Source organism: Orycteropus afer, unplaced genomic scaffold (assembly GCF_000298275.1).
Source record: "Orycteropus afer afer isolate SDZICR_OR568_19922 unplaced genomic scaffold, OryAfe1.0 scaffold00040, whole genome shotgun sequence".
NCBI classification, from domain to species: domain Eukaryota; kingdom Metazoa; phylum Chordata; class Mammalia; order Tubulidentata; family Orycteropodidae; genus Orycteropus; species Orycteropus afer.
In genome coordinates, this window is record NW_006921627.1 from 2103064 (window position 1) to 2120044 (window position 16981).

Below are 16981 nucleotides of genomic sequence, written 5' to 3' on the forward strand. Positions count from 1 at the left end.
GCCTGAAATATAGCGAGAGGGCAGGCATCTCTTCTCTTGCTCTCCCTCCCTGATTCTGCCACCTCCTCCTCACCACTCTACCTCTGTGGACACAAACTGGGGTTGCTGCTTTTCTTCCCCCTGAAAAGCTGGCTCTCCACACCACTCAACTCTGCGTCTTGTCCCAACAGAAATGAATGAAGACGCTGTTCCGGTTAACTCCAGGTCACGAGAACAGTGAGGCACTTCTGAAACGAACCCATTAGGAACATTGAAACAAATAAAAAACCCAGCATCTCCCCAGCCCTGGCTACTACAGGCTGCTGACGTAGACCCTGCTGTCCTGGAGTTCCTCCTCATTCTTTCGACACTCCAGGGCAGGTCCACAGACTGCATCTTCTTTGCCCCCTGCTCTGTCCTGCCCTGGGTCCCTGCAGTTAACAAAAGGTAATAGGGTGCCGTTGGGGCTCTGCTGGGTGCCCCCACTGAGGATGTTGTCAGCTGCGTTCTCCATCTCCTCAATTGTCATGTCGCAGGCATCAGCCAGCTCCTGGGTTGTGACCTCGATAAACTTGGGATCTTGAGCAAACTGCCCGAGTCCTTCTGAAATCAAGACCTGAAGAGGGAGGGGGTGGAGGGCCATGAAGAAGAACCAAAGAGGAAAATTATTACTAGAGCTCAATGCCTCTCTTTAGTGCTAGAATATGGGGGTTCTGACAGATAATTTCTGGAAGTGTGTGTATGTGTGGTGTGTAGTAGTATATGATGTGTGTGGTATATGTGGTTTGAGGTGTTGTGTGTGTGTGGTATGTGTGTGTAGTGTGATATATGGTGTGTGTGGTGTATATGTGGTATATGTGGTATGTGTGTAGTAAGTATGTAGAGTGTGTGTGTGTGGAGTGTGGTGTATGGCGTGTGTTGTGTATAATGGTATGTGTGGTGTGTGTGTGTGTGTGTATGTGTTGAGTGTGTGGTATTTGTGGTGTGTGTGTGTTGGGAAGGGTGCTCATAGCAAAGATGGAGCAGTGGCCAAAGGAATTAAGGGTGTATAGGAGCTCTGGTAGCATATTGCCTAAGGCACTTGACTGTTAACCAGAAGGCTGACAGTTCAAACCCACCAGCCACTTCTTGGAAGGAAGGTTGGGCAATCTACTTCCGTAGTGATACTGCTTCAGAAACCCAAGGAGGGGTTGCTGAGTCGAATCCAACTCGACGGCAAATAACAACAACAACAGGCTGCAGGAAAGAGTTGCTGGGCGGTGCAAATGGTTAATGTGCTTAGCTTATGCTAACTGAAAAGCTGGAGGTTAGAGTCTACCTAGCGGTGCCTCAGAAGAAAGGCCTGGTGATATATTTCTGAAAAATCAACCACTGAAAACCTTACAGAGCACAGTTCTACTCTGACACACATGGGGTTGCCATGAGTCAGAGCTGACTTGACAAAACTTGGTTTTTTGGTTTTAGGTCAGATAAGAGAAGTTTTGACTGGGGTATTTGAAAACTATCACCAAATATATAAATGCTTGACTCACAGAGGAGGAAGAAGGCTCTGATTTGTTGTTTCACAAGAGATGCTAGCTTGTGCTTTCTCTCTGCCTCCCTGGCACCCCACGGGTGCCCCTATATCATTCTCTCCCAGAAACCTTCACTCTCCTTTGGTGAAACTACTGTGCCCACTGCTCACTGTCAGCTGGCTGCCTTTCTGAGAGTAAGGATACTTCCCCCAGGTGCAGTACCCTTCCATGCACCTGTCTCTGTTTCTGCTCACAAGGGCCAGCAGGTGATCCCCCAAATTTCCCCTGCTCCTTCTACTAGCTACTTTAATGACTGCCTACTGATCCAAGGGGGAAGGGCTGTGGGGACAATTCAAGGTAGCCTGGAACATGCTTCTCCCAGACATCTGTCTTGCTCCCCTCCCTCATTACTCTTTATCTCTTTACCCAATTTGATTTTTCTTCCTGGTGCCTGCCCCTTCCTGACACGATCAACAACTACCACCACCAGCTGCTGTCGAGTGCATTCTGATTCCTGGTGACTCCATGTATGTCAGAGGATGGTTTTCAATGGCTGATTCTGCAGAAGTAGACTGACAAGCCTTTCTTCGGAGGTGCCTCTGGGTGGACTCAACCTCCAAATTTTCAGTTAAGCAGCCAAGCAAGTTAACCATCTGCACCACCCAGGGACTCCATGCAGGTTTATTTAGTGCCTGTCTCCCTAACTACAACATGAGCTCCTAAGAGCAGAGTCCATTTAGTTGTCAGCTATATCCCTGCAGCTAAAACAGAGCCAGCACAAGGTAGGCACCATCTGTAGACTGATGAAGGGATAACTAGGCCAAGTGAAGGACCACAGAGTTGGATAGTGAGAGGGGCCTTGAGAAGGAGGTTTAACTCCCCACCTCCTGCATGATAGACAGCCTGACATCTGCATGATAGAGAGCCTGACACCTGCATGGCATCATCTCTGCTTGCATGTATCCATAACTACCTTAGAGAGAAGCCCTTCTCATTTTAGAAGAACTCTGGTCTTCCTCAGGTGAACTGAAATCTGCCTGCCTGTAGGTTGATCTCCTCACTCCTGTCTGCATTGAAGGCCTCCTGCCTGCATTCAAGGCCTCCTGCCCAGAATTGTAATCCCTTCTTCTTGACACCCTTTACAGGTCTGAGGTGCTTACCATTACCTCCGAAGTCATCTCCTTTCCTCTCCTCTCCTTGTCTCTAGCAATTTTCCTATGACATGGTTTCTTCCTTTGTCAAAGCCTACCCCCCCCATCAAGTTCAAGGCCAGGGTTGGACTTGATGCTCTCTGACCATGGAAGGGTACAGAGGAACTGAAAGCTCTCTTGTTCTACAGGAGTAGTTCTCCACCATGGCTGTGTATTGGAATCATCTGAAGAGCTTTGAAAAGTACCAATTTAATTGGTCATAGTTTTCCAAAGCTCCCCACGTGATTCCACTGAGCAATCAGGGCTGAGAACCATTGATCTTGACCCTCTCTACAAATGCAGCCCAATCTCGTATTTGATTTGGAACAGTCACAGCATATGTCTGGCTTGTATTGACTTTCTCTACAAAGGATCCTCAAGGCCTTTCTTGGGGTTCCTTGGTCAATAGGGACATATTGCTCAATTCTTTCTTCTTCTGCATCAGGCCCTGGACCAACAGAAGCTAGTAACACCTTGCATGTCATAATTTTCTGCATGCCATGCCTGCTTTCTGTAGGACTCAAGAGTGAGGGTCTTTCTGGCTAAGACATCTGTGAGGGAAAGGACCAGATATGCCCTTCTTAATTCTTCACACAAAGTCCCCTTGCTCCCTTTGGGATTTCCCTCCCGTCTGCTGGGAGCAACGTACCGCTTCAACCAGACTGCTGGCACTGCCGTGGAACTGCCTTCCTGGGGCCCCAGTCTGGCTGGGCACAGTGAGGGAGACAGGCCGAGCTTTCCGCACGGCGCTGCCACCCGCACCACAGATGGGGCTCTCCTCAGACCAGGAGCTGCAGTGAATGGACGGGAAGCTGCTGTTGAGTTTCTCACTGGACTCAGCGCCTTCCAGCTGCAGGGTGGGGATAGGCTGCGGGGGCCAGCCATGGCTGCCAGGCGTCGCAGGGGGCGTGGCACATGGTCTGGGGAACATGGTGGGGGAATGGCTTCTCTGGAGAAGGGGACTCAGGCCCGCCACTGCTAACGCCTGTGGACACACAAGAGCATGAGTTACTAGGAATGATGGCCAGAGCTGCAGAGAAGCAGGCCCCTACCTTCTAGGGTAGTTCCACCTGGAATTTACACCCTTCCCACTCTCTAGCATTACTACCCATCTGAAGCCTATCTCATAAAGACCCAGCATAAGTTTCAATGATCCCAAAATATGTTTTGTGGTCATCCCACTCTGAAGTCATCTCCCTCCTTTATATTCAGAAAGCCGTGATTGAGTGGAATCAAGATAATCTGGGCTTAGTGCTGGTTTCACCACCTATGCATTCTCTCAGTCTTGGTTTTCTCATCAATAGAAGAGAGAGAATAATGAGGCCTGTGTCACCTGTAAAACAGGAACACGAATGCCTTGTCCATCTACCTTGCAGGTAGTTCCAGGTTCAAGTGAAATAAGGTATGTGAAAAAGTACTTCCTGAAGAGCTAGGCAAACATAGCAATGACTGTGAGGATGGGCAACATTGTGTTCTGTTGGGCATGGGGTGCTGTGAGTCAGAACCAGCTCAAAGGCACCTAACAACAAGAGAGCTAGACAAAGCCAATTATCTGTTGTTTTAACCTTGACAATGAACTGGCCCATTAACCATGCCCTGTCAATTTCTAGCTCAGTTTATCCTGAACCATCAATGAAATCTTACACTTATATCAATGAAATTACACAATACACATGTCTATGTCCTCTTTCCCAAAATGTTCTTAAGCCTGCTGAGGGCAGGGATCATGTCCTACATCTTAGCTGCCATGCAGGCTTGCTCTTAGCAGAAGCCCAGGAACATTACCTGCTCTGATGTAAAGTGCTCACAGGCAGAGAAAGCTAGGCTTTCCCATGTGGTGGCAGAGAGAATGGGGACACTGCTGCATACTTTGGAGGTTAACAAAATGGCCTAAAGAGGAATACAGAAATAAAAAAAGACTTTCTCGCCTACTACCATGATACGAAAAGACTGGTGAAATCCATTTCTAGAAATCTTTGAAAGTAGCACACGCAATGTCCCTATATCCTACCATCCTCCTCAGCCCAATGCTCTTGATGGGCCCCAGCTCGGGGTTCCTGCATCCCTGGAGATCTGAGGGGGAGTGTAAGAGGGCAGTTTGTAGACTATATTCAGTATATCAGCAAGACTATGGAAATGCACTCAAGTGAAGCAGAACAGTGCCATTTCTTTGAGCTGAAAATAATATCCACTTAGCCAAGCCACACTGGTCATCTTATGCTGATTATAAATGTTGATTGGCAGTTGAATGTCTTTGGGAGCAAAAAAGTCATTTAAAGCACAGGTCCATGGTAAGGGAGTTTATAATTAAGGAGGTAAAAAGGCTGGGAGACTCTGGTTTATATCCCAATTTTCCTGGAGGTAATAGGCTGCTCTCAGATAACTCCTGAAGTATCTCCATGTTTGATACTGGTGTCTTGGATTTCACTATCTCAGTTAGGATCAGCTGTGACAAGATATATTTCATGTACTCAATCTCCCTGGACCCATTTTCCTTGGGTATCACTCCCTACTCCAGGCCATACTGCTGGCAAGTTCTTTGACCACTTCTGCATTTCAATGGATGGATTTTTGTGCAGCTAAATTTCCAGATGTCTTATTCTAGGTATGACCACATCTGCATGAGTGCCCTGGAGTATAAGCCAGTTTCTGGGGAGGTAACATCTGGGGTGCTATGAGAAAACAACTGGGACAGAATCCCCGAGCTGCTTATCTTGGTTCAGGATTGCATGAGGAGTTCCTGCTTACCAGTGTCTTCTAGGTTTCTACCCTGGGAAATTATAGACGATGTCAGGGCTCTCACCTGGATAGGATAGGTGGGCAGCTACTGGCAGCTCTTAGGGCCAGGAGTAGGATGCAGAAATGGTCTGAGATGGTGAAGACTGAATGCTGACTGGTATTTTGGGAATGTGCCTATAACCATGGGATTGTGCAGCCTGCTAAGTGGTGGCCAATGGCCTACTAAAAGTATGGACTACCTGATGATGAACCAGATGCAAAGGCAATACTGTCTTCTGTGAGACGTCTCCCCCTTGATTCTTCTGTCGCTTCAGACATTCCAGGTGGAAGGAAGCCCTTCGACCTGCAAAGCCAGCCAAAGAACAGATTCAGGGCAGGAAACTAGGGCATTTGTCTGAAATGGCTCATACCCAGGGTAGGGTACAAGTAGTAGTGTTAGTGACCCCAGATATACTTCTTTTTGCCCTTAGACTTGTCTCCAAGCCCCATCATGTAGGATATGTCCAAATCCCATGCTAGCAAACCTTGCCCTTGTAACTGTCTTGTCACCTTGGAAATCTGCTCAGCCCACTTGGGTGGAGGTTGTTGGAGCCAGGACACAAGTGTCCCTCAATCATCCCTGAGTGCCTTGACCAGCATCATCTCAGGGGTGACCACTGGCCACATCTGGAGGGTGAGGTGCGAGTGTTTACCTAGTGAGGCGGAGCGGAGGAAACCCCTCTTTGGAGATTGCCGGATGTCCCTCCTGTCCTCCTCTGGGGGTGTCAATTGTCGGTTTTCGTCATCTTGATAGGAGAGCCTGGAACACAGAACTCCTGGGGCTTGCTCCTGGGGGCCAGGAAGTGCCACCTCATAGGGACAGCTACCATCCCAGGAAGTTTCCCTCTTTCCTTAGTGCAGGGAACCCACACACACTGCTTACATAGAAGGGTTGGGGAGGGAGTAGCAGGCACTTGCCACCCCAAGAAGTCCTGCCTGGCTTATTGGGGGTTTCCAGCTCCTTACACATAGAGTGTCTAGTATGAGGCATGTGTTTCTGATTTCAGGCAGAGGAGATACTTTTGGGTCAAAGTTATAAAAAATTCTAGGTCCACAAGGTTCGTTCAAGGAACAGCCTAAGCTCTTCTGTTTACATATATATCATGTGCCACATAATGTCAGTTTGGGCACCATCCCAACACATATATGTCCATGGTTTCATAAGGTCATAATGGAGTTCAGAAATCCTTATGGGAGAAGGGGTCGTAGTTTGCTAAGTACTATAGATCCAATCTGTCTCTCACTAGCTCTCTGAACCTGACCTGGTTCTGGGGCAGCAGGGGGAGGGGATCTCAGGGCCCCTGGGAGTTGCCTGTCCCACTTGGATGGCCTCAAGCAGGGACCATGCAGATGCCTTGGAGGGGCTGTGATGCCCGTTGAGGCTGATGCTCCACTCAGCTAGGGCTCCCTGCCCACGCTCAGTCCCTAGGCTTCGGCTCTTCCCTGTAGTAGCTTACCAAGCCGTTTGGGCTGCAATGGTGCTGGAAAGAGGAACAGGAAAGAAGCCTGGGGGAGGAGGCTGAAGCAGAGGAGGGGTGGGTGGGGCTGGAAAATTTTAAAGCCCACTGGTGGCGGCAGGGAAGGCAGGCAGGGAGGAAGGAAGGGAAGGGAGCTGACAGCATGTCTGGAGGTGGCTATTGGATAGCAAGTGTGCCTGGGGGTGGCCAGCAAGGTTCTGGGAGGATAGGAGGTGACCATACAGTACTGTGCAAATTTTTTGCACAGTTCCTTGGTGCAGAGGTGGCATGAGTCCCAGGCTTGTCTTGTGTGCCTCTCTCCCATAATATGTGTTCGCACAATATCCAAATTACATAATGTCCTATTTCACAAACTGTATCATGGACGTTAAGTGACCTGTAGCAATGCTATTTACCACAATTACTCCCTATTTCAGAATTCCTGGATGGGGCAAATGGTCAAACACAGGTGTGAACCAAAAGTTTGGAGGTTCAAACCCACACAGAGGGGCCTTGGAAGAAAAGGCCTTGGGACTCAAAGGATGGAGTACAGATCTACTCTGAAATACATGGGTCACTGTCAATCGGAATCAACTTGAAGGCAGTTACCTACTTCAGCTCAAATTTATCCTCTACTCGGCAATTTCTCCCTACCATGAAACCCCTCTATCCTCAAGAGCACATGAGCAGCTGCCTGCAACACACACACACAGTCATGTAGTCAGTGAACAGCAGAGCTGTAAGGGACCTTAGAGAGCATGTAGTCAAAGCCTTCCAAGCCTTTTAGATCTTGACTCACAATAAGAAATATATGTTAGATACTTTTACTATACACAGATACACAAAATTGAAATGTTTCATGAATTATACTTAGCCTTATTGCATGTATTACACAGTGAGAGTTTCTATTTTAGTCTGTTCTAGTTTATTTAGAAATACTGAATGCAACCCACTACATTAATTACACCATTAGTAGGAGCTAACTGCAGCCTGAGAAGCCTGGTTCCATTCTAAACCCTCTATTCTATCTAAGAGGCCACTGACTTTGTCCCTGGGGTTACCCCACATCCTCCTTGAAGGCAGAGCCCTCACTCCCTTCATCTTTGTGGGATCCTCCCTTGCTCTTACTGCATCTGTAGGTGTGCAGGAAAGTTTGTTGAATGAAAATTTCACACATTTATCCTCCAATCTGTTGTTCTCATTCTTACGTGGTAAACCTTGGGTCTTTACAGAAGAAGACTGACTCATCTTTCTTCTGTGAAGCAGCTGGTCGCTATGAGTTAGAATATGAATTTGGTTTGGTTTCTATTTCATGAAGGAGCCCTGGTGGCACAGTGGTTAAGCACTTGGCTGCTAAGTGAAAGGTCAATGGTTCAAACTCACCAGCTGCTCCATGGGATAAGCATGTGGCAGTCTGCTTCTGTAAAGATTTACAGCATTGGAAACCCCAGGAGAGAGTTCTGCTCTGTGCTATAGGGTTGCTATGAGTCAGAGTCAGCAGCGGAGTGGGCTTGTATTTCATGAGTCAGAAAAGCACAAGGTCTATCACCGTACCTCCCAAACACATATTTTACTGATATGGACATGAAGGCACAAGGAGTGAGTCACTATTCTCTTTCTTGATGATGATTTCCATGTTTTCTGTTACTATTCAGATTCTTCTTGGAAGCCCTGGTGAGGCAGTGGTTAAAGTACTTGCTGTCACCAAAAGGTTGGCTTTTTCAAACCCACCAGCTGTTCCACTTAAGAAAGATGTGGCACTCTGCTTCTGTAAAGATTATAGCCTTGGAAACTCTACAGGGCAGTTCTACTCTGTCCTATAGGGTCATTATGAGTTGGAATTGATAGCACCTAACAAGAACAGATCCTTCTTATTATACCAGGGGAACGAAGACCACTCTGCTACTCTTCCAACTCAAAGAAGAAGGCATTAACTCCAGAAAGCTGCACAATGTGCTGGTTGTGCTGAGAAGGGATGTGGACACATGTCTCCTAACATTTTCAGGTCCCACTCCCACCATTGCTATCTGGCCCTGGCTTGCCTCTCCAGGCAACCTCTCTTTTCTTCAAAAGCCTAAAGGGCTTGTCCTTCCTTACTATAAAGTGCTTTCAACGAAGTCTCTAAAACAGGGTTTCTTAAACTTTTTGGACTTCAACCAGTCATAAATACTTTTTACAATGAGACTCAGTACACACATACATATACCCCCAAAAAACCCCAAAACCCACTGCCATAGAGTTGATTCCGCCTCATAGTCACCCCCATTGGGTTTTCAAGGCAGTAAATCTTCACAGAAGTAGATTGCTCCATCTTCCTTTAGTGGAGCAGCTGCTGGGTTTGAACCACCAACCTTCTGGTTAGCAGCTAAATGCCTTAGGCACTGTATCACTAGAGCTCCTTCATACATTTATAAAAACCAAACCAAACTCACTGCCATCAAGTCAATCCCAACTTATAGTGACCCCCATTGGTTTATGAGGTGGCAAATCTTTATGGAAGCAGATTGCCCCATCTTCCTTCTGCGGAGCTTCTGGTGGGTTTGAACCACTAACGTTCTGGTTAGCAGTCAAATTTCTTAGGTCCTGCGCCACCAGAGCTCCTTTCATACATAAAACAAAACAAAACAAAAAAACCAAACTCAGTGCCGTTGAGTCGGATGCAACTCATAGCGACCCCTCCTTGGGTTTCAGAGGCAGTATCACTACAGAAGTAGATTGCCCGACCTTCCTTCTGAGGAGTGGCTGGTGGGTTTGAACCGCCAGCCTTCTGATTAGCAGTCAAATGCCTTAGGCACTATGCCACCAGAACTCCCTTCATATATGTTGTGTGCCGTCAAGTCAAACCCGACTCATAGCGATCCCTCCTTGGGTTTCAGAGGCAGTATCACTACGGAAGTAGGATTGCCCAACCTTCCTTCTGAGGAGTGGCTGGTGGGTTTGAACCGCCAGCCCTCTGGTTAGCAGGCAAGTGTCTTAGCCACTATGCTACCAGAGCTCCCCCCTTCATATATAGGGATTGGCAATTAAACACATTTCATGAAACCATACTTACCTTTGTGACATTTGACATACTCTGGTATCTTCCATGCTATCTTATGTTACCCTATCCTATTCTATTTTATACTATTCTTTTAAAAGTTCTGGCTATAACAGACTAAATGGATGTCACAATTTGCTAATGGGTTTGGATCTGCAGTTACAAAACCTTACTCTCAGAAAATTCAAATTTTAGGGTTAACAAAAATCTCAGCCCTAGCTTTGTCAAGAGTGCCCTCTGCTGGGTAGCTTTGTTATAAGTAGTTTCAGGTAGCATTTGTTTTATTGTCAATATATGTGCAGTAAGGAGCTCTGGTAGCTTAGTGCCTAAGGCACTTGACTGCTAACCAGAAGGCTGGCGGTTCAAATTCACCAGCCATTCATCAGAAGGAAGGTTGGGCAATCCTACTTTTGTAGTGATACTGCCTGCGAAACCCAAGGAGGGGTTGCTATGAGTCGGGGCCGACTGGAAGGCACATAACAACAACAACATGTATGCACTGAATTTTACTGTAATTTTACCCTATACTTGCCTCAAAAGTGTAAGAAACATTGTTTCATAGGCTTTCCTGAAAGAATTTCATAGTAAGGAAGGGCCAAGCAGACGAGGGGGCGGGGAAGAGAAAGCTCACGGTGCTTAGGGGGGAGGGGGGCTTCCCATCGCCTTAATGAGGTGCCAGACGCTTTGCAGATGTTTTCCTGATATAGCATCTCTTCCCCTTCCTCAAATCATGCCCAGAGGGGCAATTTCAGGGACCTGCCCCTTCGTTCCCTACGCAGAAGGTGGCAGCGCTCACATCTCTGTGGAGATCAGGCTGGGCTCACTGCAGTACTCTGTGTCCTCCGTTATCTTCACCTCATAGGCCTCGTCCTGAGAGACCTCCTCCCGACACACCATGGCTATCTGGCTCTCCCGGGAGTGGCACCTAAACGTCCCAGATGGAGAGAAAAATCAGAAATGCTAAATCCTCCTCCTCTTCCCTCAGCATGGAAGGCAACTCTCATACACACAATCACTACTCACTCATAATCACATACATACACACACACACACTCACTCACAAACACATACACTGTGGTCTCTTCCTCCTGAAATCACTGATGAAATCATGGAACCACAGATGTGTGAGCATGAGGATTCCATGTGGGAGAAGGCTCTCTGGGTTAGGATCCAAGGGGATCTGAGTTTTGACCCAATTCAGTTGCTTTCTGGCTATATAACCATGCCCAAGTTGCTTAGCCCACCCCATACCTCAGTTCCCCTCCTATAAAACTGGAATGACATATGCCCTGCCTGACACAGAGGCTTGTGTGAATAACAAATGAAGTAACAGATGAGATGGTACTTTGGAGGATGAAAAGATCAGATTTTAAAGAAGAGCCTGGCTGTACTACACAAGGCAAGATGAGTCCCTTTCCTCTAGGTTGGCCTGTGGGTGTTTGTTGGGCAGAGCTGACACATTTCTGGCATCACATTCTGACATGCTTTCAAGTTTGACACTGGCTCCTTGGAGTAAAGGCACAGTAAGGCCTCATATAGAAGAGGTGGGTCTTCTGAATGGAAGGAAGTGAGCTGGAGCCTCTCCTGAGCTTGAGATCCTCCCATAACTGGATGTGCCTTAGACTATAATGCTCTTCTCCTTCTGGCGCAGGGCATCCTGCTCATTTGGTCATGTCTCCTTCAGTTCTGGTCTAAGTGTTCTCCCTTTTTCTGTGTTCAGCTCAGTACCTCCCACCATCTTTCTTCCTACAGACCATGCACGCTATGTCTTCAGATTCCAGTTTACTCTCTTGGGCTGAGCATTGGATCAGTGCCCCTCGCTTTGACCCTTGGGCTTATGAGCAACCCAGGAAGGGTAGGGAAAGAGTTCTTTGGGGGAGGCTCTAACGGATTGCTGTCCAGCCCATGGACAGAAGGAGGGATACAGAAGGCTCATGATGGACCAGGAGGACAGGGATGTGGAAGGTGTTTTGGTGAGGCCAGATGGGATGAGCTGGCGACAGAGAATGGCAGCAGGCAGGCAGCACCAATTCTTGGGGACGACCATGTGCAAAATGTGCTGGCTCATTCCCAGCAGAAGCAATGCCAACGTTGGAGCCACTGTGCTTAGCTTTTAGCTGCAGCATGAATGACAAGGCCCCAGAGCTAGAACTGTGGTCAGTTGAAGCTCAGCATCCTAAGTGTTGTTCTGATCAACTGCCATGGGAGAGGAGGGAACCGACATTTAGTGACACTTCCTATGGGCCAGACATTGTGCCAGGTGCTTTGCATATATTTCATCCATAGATGTTCTTATGGGGAGAAGAAGAAAATATCCTGATGCCTTCTCCCATAAAAAAAACAAACCAGGTGCCATCAAGTCGATCCTGTCTCCTGGTGACCCATGTGTGTCAGAGTAGAACTGAACTCCATAGGGTATTCATATTTAATACAGAACCAAATTTACTATAAAAATACCCATTGAAGGAGGTAATTTAATTTACACTGAGATGTTAATGATGGACATAAAGAGCCTTCCTTAAGAAGAGAGTTTGATATGGCAGGGCAGAAAGTGGTACCAGGACTAAGTCCCTGAAGGTTGCAGGAGAGGAGTAAGGTTGCAAAAAAAGGGAGGGGGAGATCACACAGGACAGGCCACTTACACTTTGATATTTTCCCTTGTAAAGCCAGCCTTTCAGATCAGTGACAAAGCCCAGTGCTGAGCACAATGCCCTGCTCATAGAAGGCATCAATATATGTCTCCATATACGTCTATTGAGTTGAAGGCCTCAACCCAGTGGTTGGGTGGTTACACTGGCCAATCTTCCAGAGAGTAAGGTGGGTGAATGGCCAATTTGACTTGCCATTATCACCCACTTAAATGCCCAGGCCATGTGGGCTTATATTTGTAACCACTTGAAAACGGATGGGATGAAGGGAAGTGATAAATACGCTGGCTCCTTGGGTGGATGCAGCATTAGGACAGTTGTCCAGGGATTTAGAAAGAAACTTGTACTTTTTGATATTTTGCTGACTAGAGGGCAGGAAAGGAGGTCTGGCACACTGGGGACCTGTCCAGATTCATCTGGAGTGAGTGTCCTACTCTGGAAGACCAGCATAATTCAGGGGGATGTGGCAAGACATGGAGGGGTGTCCTCTCTCATCTCCCCTTGGGGTGCCCAGAGTTGCTGGTATAATAGGGATGAGACCCTCATTTGGCCCAGGCTAAACCTCCTCAGGCCCAGAGCATGGAAGGAAGCACCTACCGTCCCAGCACATCATAGCAATGCATCCTAGAGCACCAGGGAGCAGGATGGGGAGAAAACAACGAGTCAGGAGGTGGGGATTCCATCAAACTACCAGGAATTCCATCAAACTACACTGGGGCAGAATGGGTAATTGCTCCAGAGGAGGGCCACCTGCCACAAAAAGATTTCCCCTCCCAGGAGGTTACAAAGAAGAGGTGGTAATGCCATTCCCATCCCAGTTCGGTGAAAGGCCAGGTTAGGTAGAGACTTGGGGAATGGTGGAGGGAATGGTTTCTGTTGTATGGCCAGAATACAGACATCTCAGAAGGTCATGGGCCAGTGGTTTCTCTACTCGAAGAGGATGTGAGAGGCGAGGAGGCTCTGTCCAGAGGTGAGTCACCTCTGAACACTGTCAATCCCCACTGATGTTGGCTTATCTTGAGCATGGCTGCTGCCTTTAACCATGGACAGAACTTGGGAGGCAGCACAGTGCCTACCTCCCTCTCTGGGGTCCAGAGCAGAGCCTTTGTCCTTAGCCTGAGGGGTGAGTAGCAGGTGTGGGGGGCCAAACTCTCCTTCACCCCATCTGCTCTGGGCCAGAGTGCGGGAGGCCCCTGTGCATGGGCCCTGGACTTCCCCCACCCTCCTGCTTACCTCTTGGAGCCGAGCTTCCATGCTGACTCCTGCACCCGGATGGCAGGAGACAAGGGGGGCCCATGGCCCTCCACAGTGCTGACCGTGCTGGGGTAGCCGGTGGGGCGGGGGAAGCGGCCCAGGGCAGTGTTGTTGGCATTGTTGATGTTGGCGTTGGAGCCAGTGGACGAGTAGCTGCTGGGGGTGAAAGTGGAGTCCACCAGTTTCTCGTGGGAAGGCGACTCGGTGTCGCCTTGGCTGTTACCCGCCTTGTTGATGTGCAGCGGGCGCTGGGTGGTGAAGGTCTGGGGAAAGGCGCTCCGGCTGTCGCTTTGGTAGTAGCTGACGTGGTTGCCGAACAGGCCACCGGCCCTCTGCAGGCAAGATGGGATGGGGTAGGTGGAGGAGAAGACCCCCTTAGCTACCTTTCCTCCTCTGAGGGAGAACCCTCAAACAGTCAGGTCAGAGAAGTCCAGGGCACAGGAAAGTAAGTAGTCTACCCTCAAGAAAGTACAGCCATGCCAGGAAGCACATGGCAGATAGTGAAATTCTCCATCTGCATGGCCTGGCAGCCCAGGAGAGGAAAGGACTCAGATGCTCAGGATATCTCACCTCCCCACTGAAACAGCTTGAGGGATAGCGAGGGGCAGGACCACCACATCTGTGGGAACCAGATCAAGCAAAGAAGCTGCTATTAAGAGGTAGAAGTTTCTAATGAACACCTTGAAGATCAGAATTTAGTTTCAAGGATGAATCTAGGAGGGCAATCTTTATACAGCCAGTCACTTAGTTTGGCAGAGAACACTATGAGGGCTGAGGGTTGGGAAAAAGAACCAGAAGATTCTAACTAGATTTTTTTGAAAATGGAAATCCAATTGGCTCATAGAACTTCACTGTGTTGGTCAGTTTGAACATCAGAATGAAGAATCTACTGTTGTGTTGTTGTTGTTGTTATGTGCCGTTGAGTCGGACCTGACTCATAGTGACCCCTCCTTGGGTTTCCATGGCGGTATCACTACAGAAGTAGATTGCCCAACCTTCCTTCTGAGGAGCGGCTGGTGGGTTTGAACCACCAGCCTTCTGGTTAGCAGTCAAGTACCTTAGGCACTATACTACCAGAGCTCCTGAAAAAATCTACTACATCAACTATATTTTGCCTCCTTTTTCCCAGGAGATTCTTAAAGTGTTCACATCAGGAACCAATGTTTCCCCCAACATTTTTTTCTTGTCTGGGGCAAGTGGGCAGGTAGCTATTTGCAAGGTCAGTCTAATCTTTGACATGAGAATACCTCTGGGTTTTGGTGAAGGAGCACTTTCAAACCAGGCAGAGTATTTGTCTGGGGACCTGTCCCAATGGTATTACCATGGTGCCATGTCCCTGAGGCCATTCGGTGATGAGTACTTATGGTGATGAGAATGAGGATGACAATGAGAAGACAGTCATAGGTGGGATGGGGCTGATTTTATCTCCCTGTTTTTTTTTCTGCAGCCTAGGAACGGAGTATGGGGGGAATGCATGGGAGGGTGTGAACAAGGCCCTGGTACAACTGTGGTCAGTATTTTCTTCCTTGCTATAGAGGGTATTTGTAAGCAAATACCTTCATGGGTTAGGCAGAGCATGCACTCAGTGCAGAGAGCTGGATGTGAGATTTTAGGCAATCCAGCACTGTGGTCAGCCTCACGGTCCAGGAAGGGGGAGCAGGAGTGGAGGGGACTTGTGTGAACTGAGAGCTCCATCTCAAGAGGGCATCCATTACTTGGTCTTGCCCTTTGCTGCCACGTAGAAATCTAAGCCCCCCACTGCCAGATCTTCTGATTTTTTTCCAAGAGAAGCCAGATATCTAGATTTTAATTAACTGTGCCAGATTGTCAAGTGCTGCAAACGAAACAGGGTCTGCAAATCAGATGTGGCCCAGGAACCACCACTTTGCAACTTCTAATTTGAAAGTTTCTCCTAAGAAACATTTTTCTTAGGAAAATAGGTCCTTCCCTCCTTCTTCACTCGGGGAGCTGCCCTGTCTGGGAGGAGATAGGCTCAGCTTGGGAAGAGGAAGGATGAGGAGACAGCCGAGTGGGAAGAGCTTGGAATCTGCCAGAGCTCAGGCTTTTCTCCCTGGAGTTTCTTGGCAGAACAGCTTACCCTCTTCTGCTTTCAAACTGAATCGTATAAAGGTAAAAGAATGCGACTGTGGCATTCACCTACCCTGAAGATATCATCTTCAGAGGCAGCAGACACAGCCTCCTTCATTGCCTTATCCAGCTCTTCCTCGGCCGTCAGATCTCCAGAGATGGCCCGTCGGATCTCAGGCCCGAGGTCATGCAGCGTACGCAAGCCAGCCTGGAACCCAGAGGACAAGTGAGGCTCCTGATCCTTTTCCACCTCAGCTCCCAGCCAGCCGTCACCCAGAACCAGGGCCTGTTCCTCCAGGACTCTGGTGCTCCTGGACTCAGCCACTCAGGCTCAGCTTCTCTGCAAGAAGGGTGCCTCAGGAAGGAGTATGTGTATACACATCCCTGCAATGTGCTTTTCTGGAAATCTATTCATCCATGCGGGAGGAATGAAGGCCAAGAACCATGCATATTCACATTGGGAGGACCCACCAGGAACCAGAGGCTGCCATGGGAACTTCAGAAGAGTTTGCAAGAACTCTGCAAGGCCACCACAAAGGCAAGCAGGGCTGTGGAGGGCAGCGTGTGTGTGAGGTGTGGCAGGAAAGAAAGGAGTATGTCATGCTTTCTTTTCATCCCCTAACTTTCAGAAAGGCTTGGATTGCTTGGAAAGTTTCCTTCTGAAGGCACCTGGACTTCTTCTTCTAGCCCCTCACCTGCAGGGACAGGGTGTTCCTCTGGGAGGGCTTGCCCACAAGCCCCTGCTCTTTGCGCTTTTTGAACTTCCGGAAATATTCTTGGATCAGGAAAGTGGCATAAAATTTGCCAACCGTGACCTCATCATCTAAGACATATGAAGAAAGGAAAGGAAATTAGAGGCAAACAGGGGAATTAAGTTGGACATCATTAATTTTATTTTTAGTATTCAATTTAAATTTTAAACTTAATTTTTTAAAAGATGTAGTACATTTATATGGCTCAAAAAGAGAAAAATGCATAAAAAGGTACATATTGAAAAATCTTGCTCTTACCCTATCCCCCATCTGCCTCATTACTA

The 16981-nt window shown here is 48.1% G+C and overlaps 1 protein-coding gene across 1 annotated transcript in view; it reads right to left on the minus strand.

Moving 5' to 3' along the window:
- Positions 1-292: 292 nt before the first annotated feature.
- CACNA1C (calcium voltage-gated channel subunit alpha1 C) overlaps positions 293-16981 on the minus strand; it is an 806686-nt gene continuing 789997 nt past the window's right edge. The window contains exons 39-46 of the mRNA XM_007937025.2: positions 16641-16768; positions 16019-16153; positions 13837-14189; positions 10752-10880; positions 6115-6221; positions 5662-5765; positions 3333-3668; positions 293-595 (exon numbers count right to left, since the gene is read on the minus strand). Coding sequence (XP_007935216.1) covers positions 293-595; positions 3333-3668; positions 5662-5765; positions 6115-6221; positions 10752-10880; positions 13837-14189; positions 16019-16153; positions 16641-16768 — 1595 coding nt within the window. The remainder of the gene's footprint in view (positions 596-3332; positions 3669-5661; positions 5766-6114; positions 6222-10751; positions 10881-13836; positions 14190-16018; positions 16154-16640; positions 16769-16981) is intronic.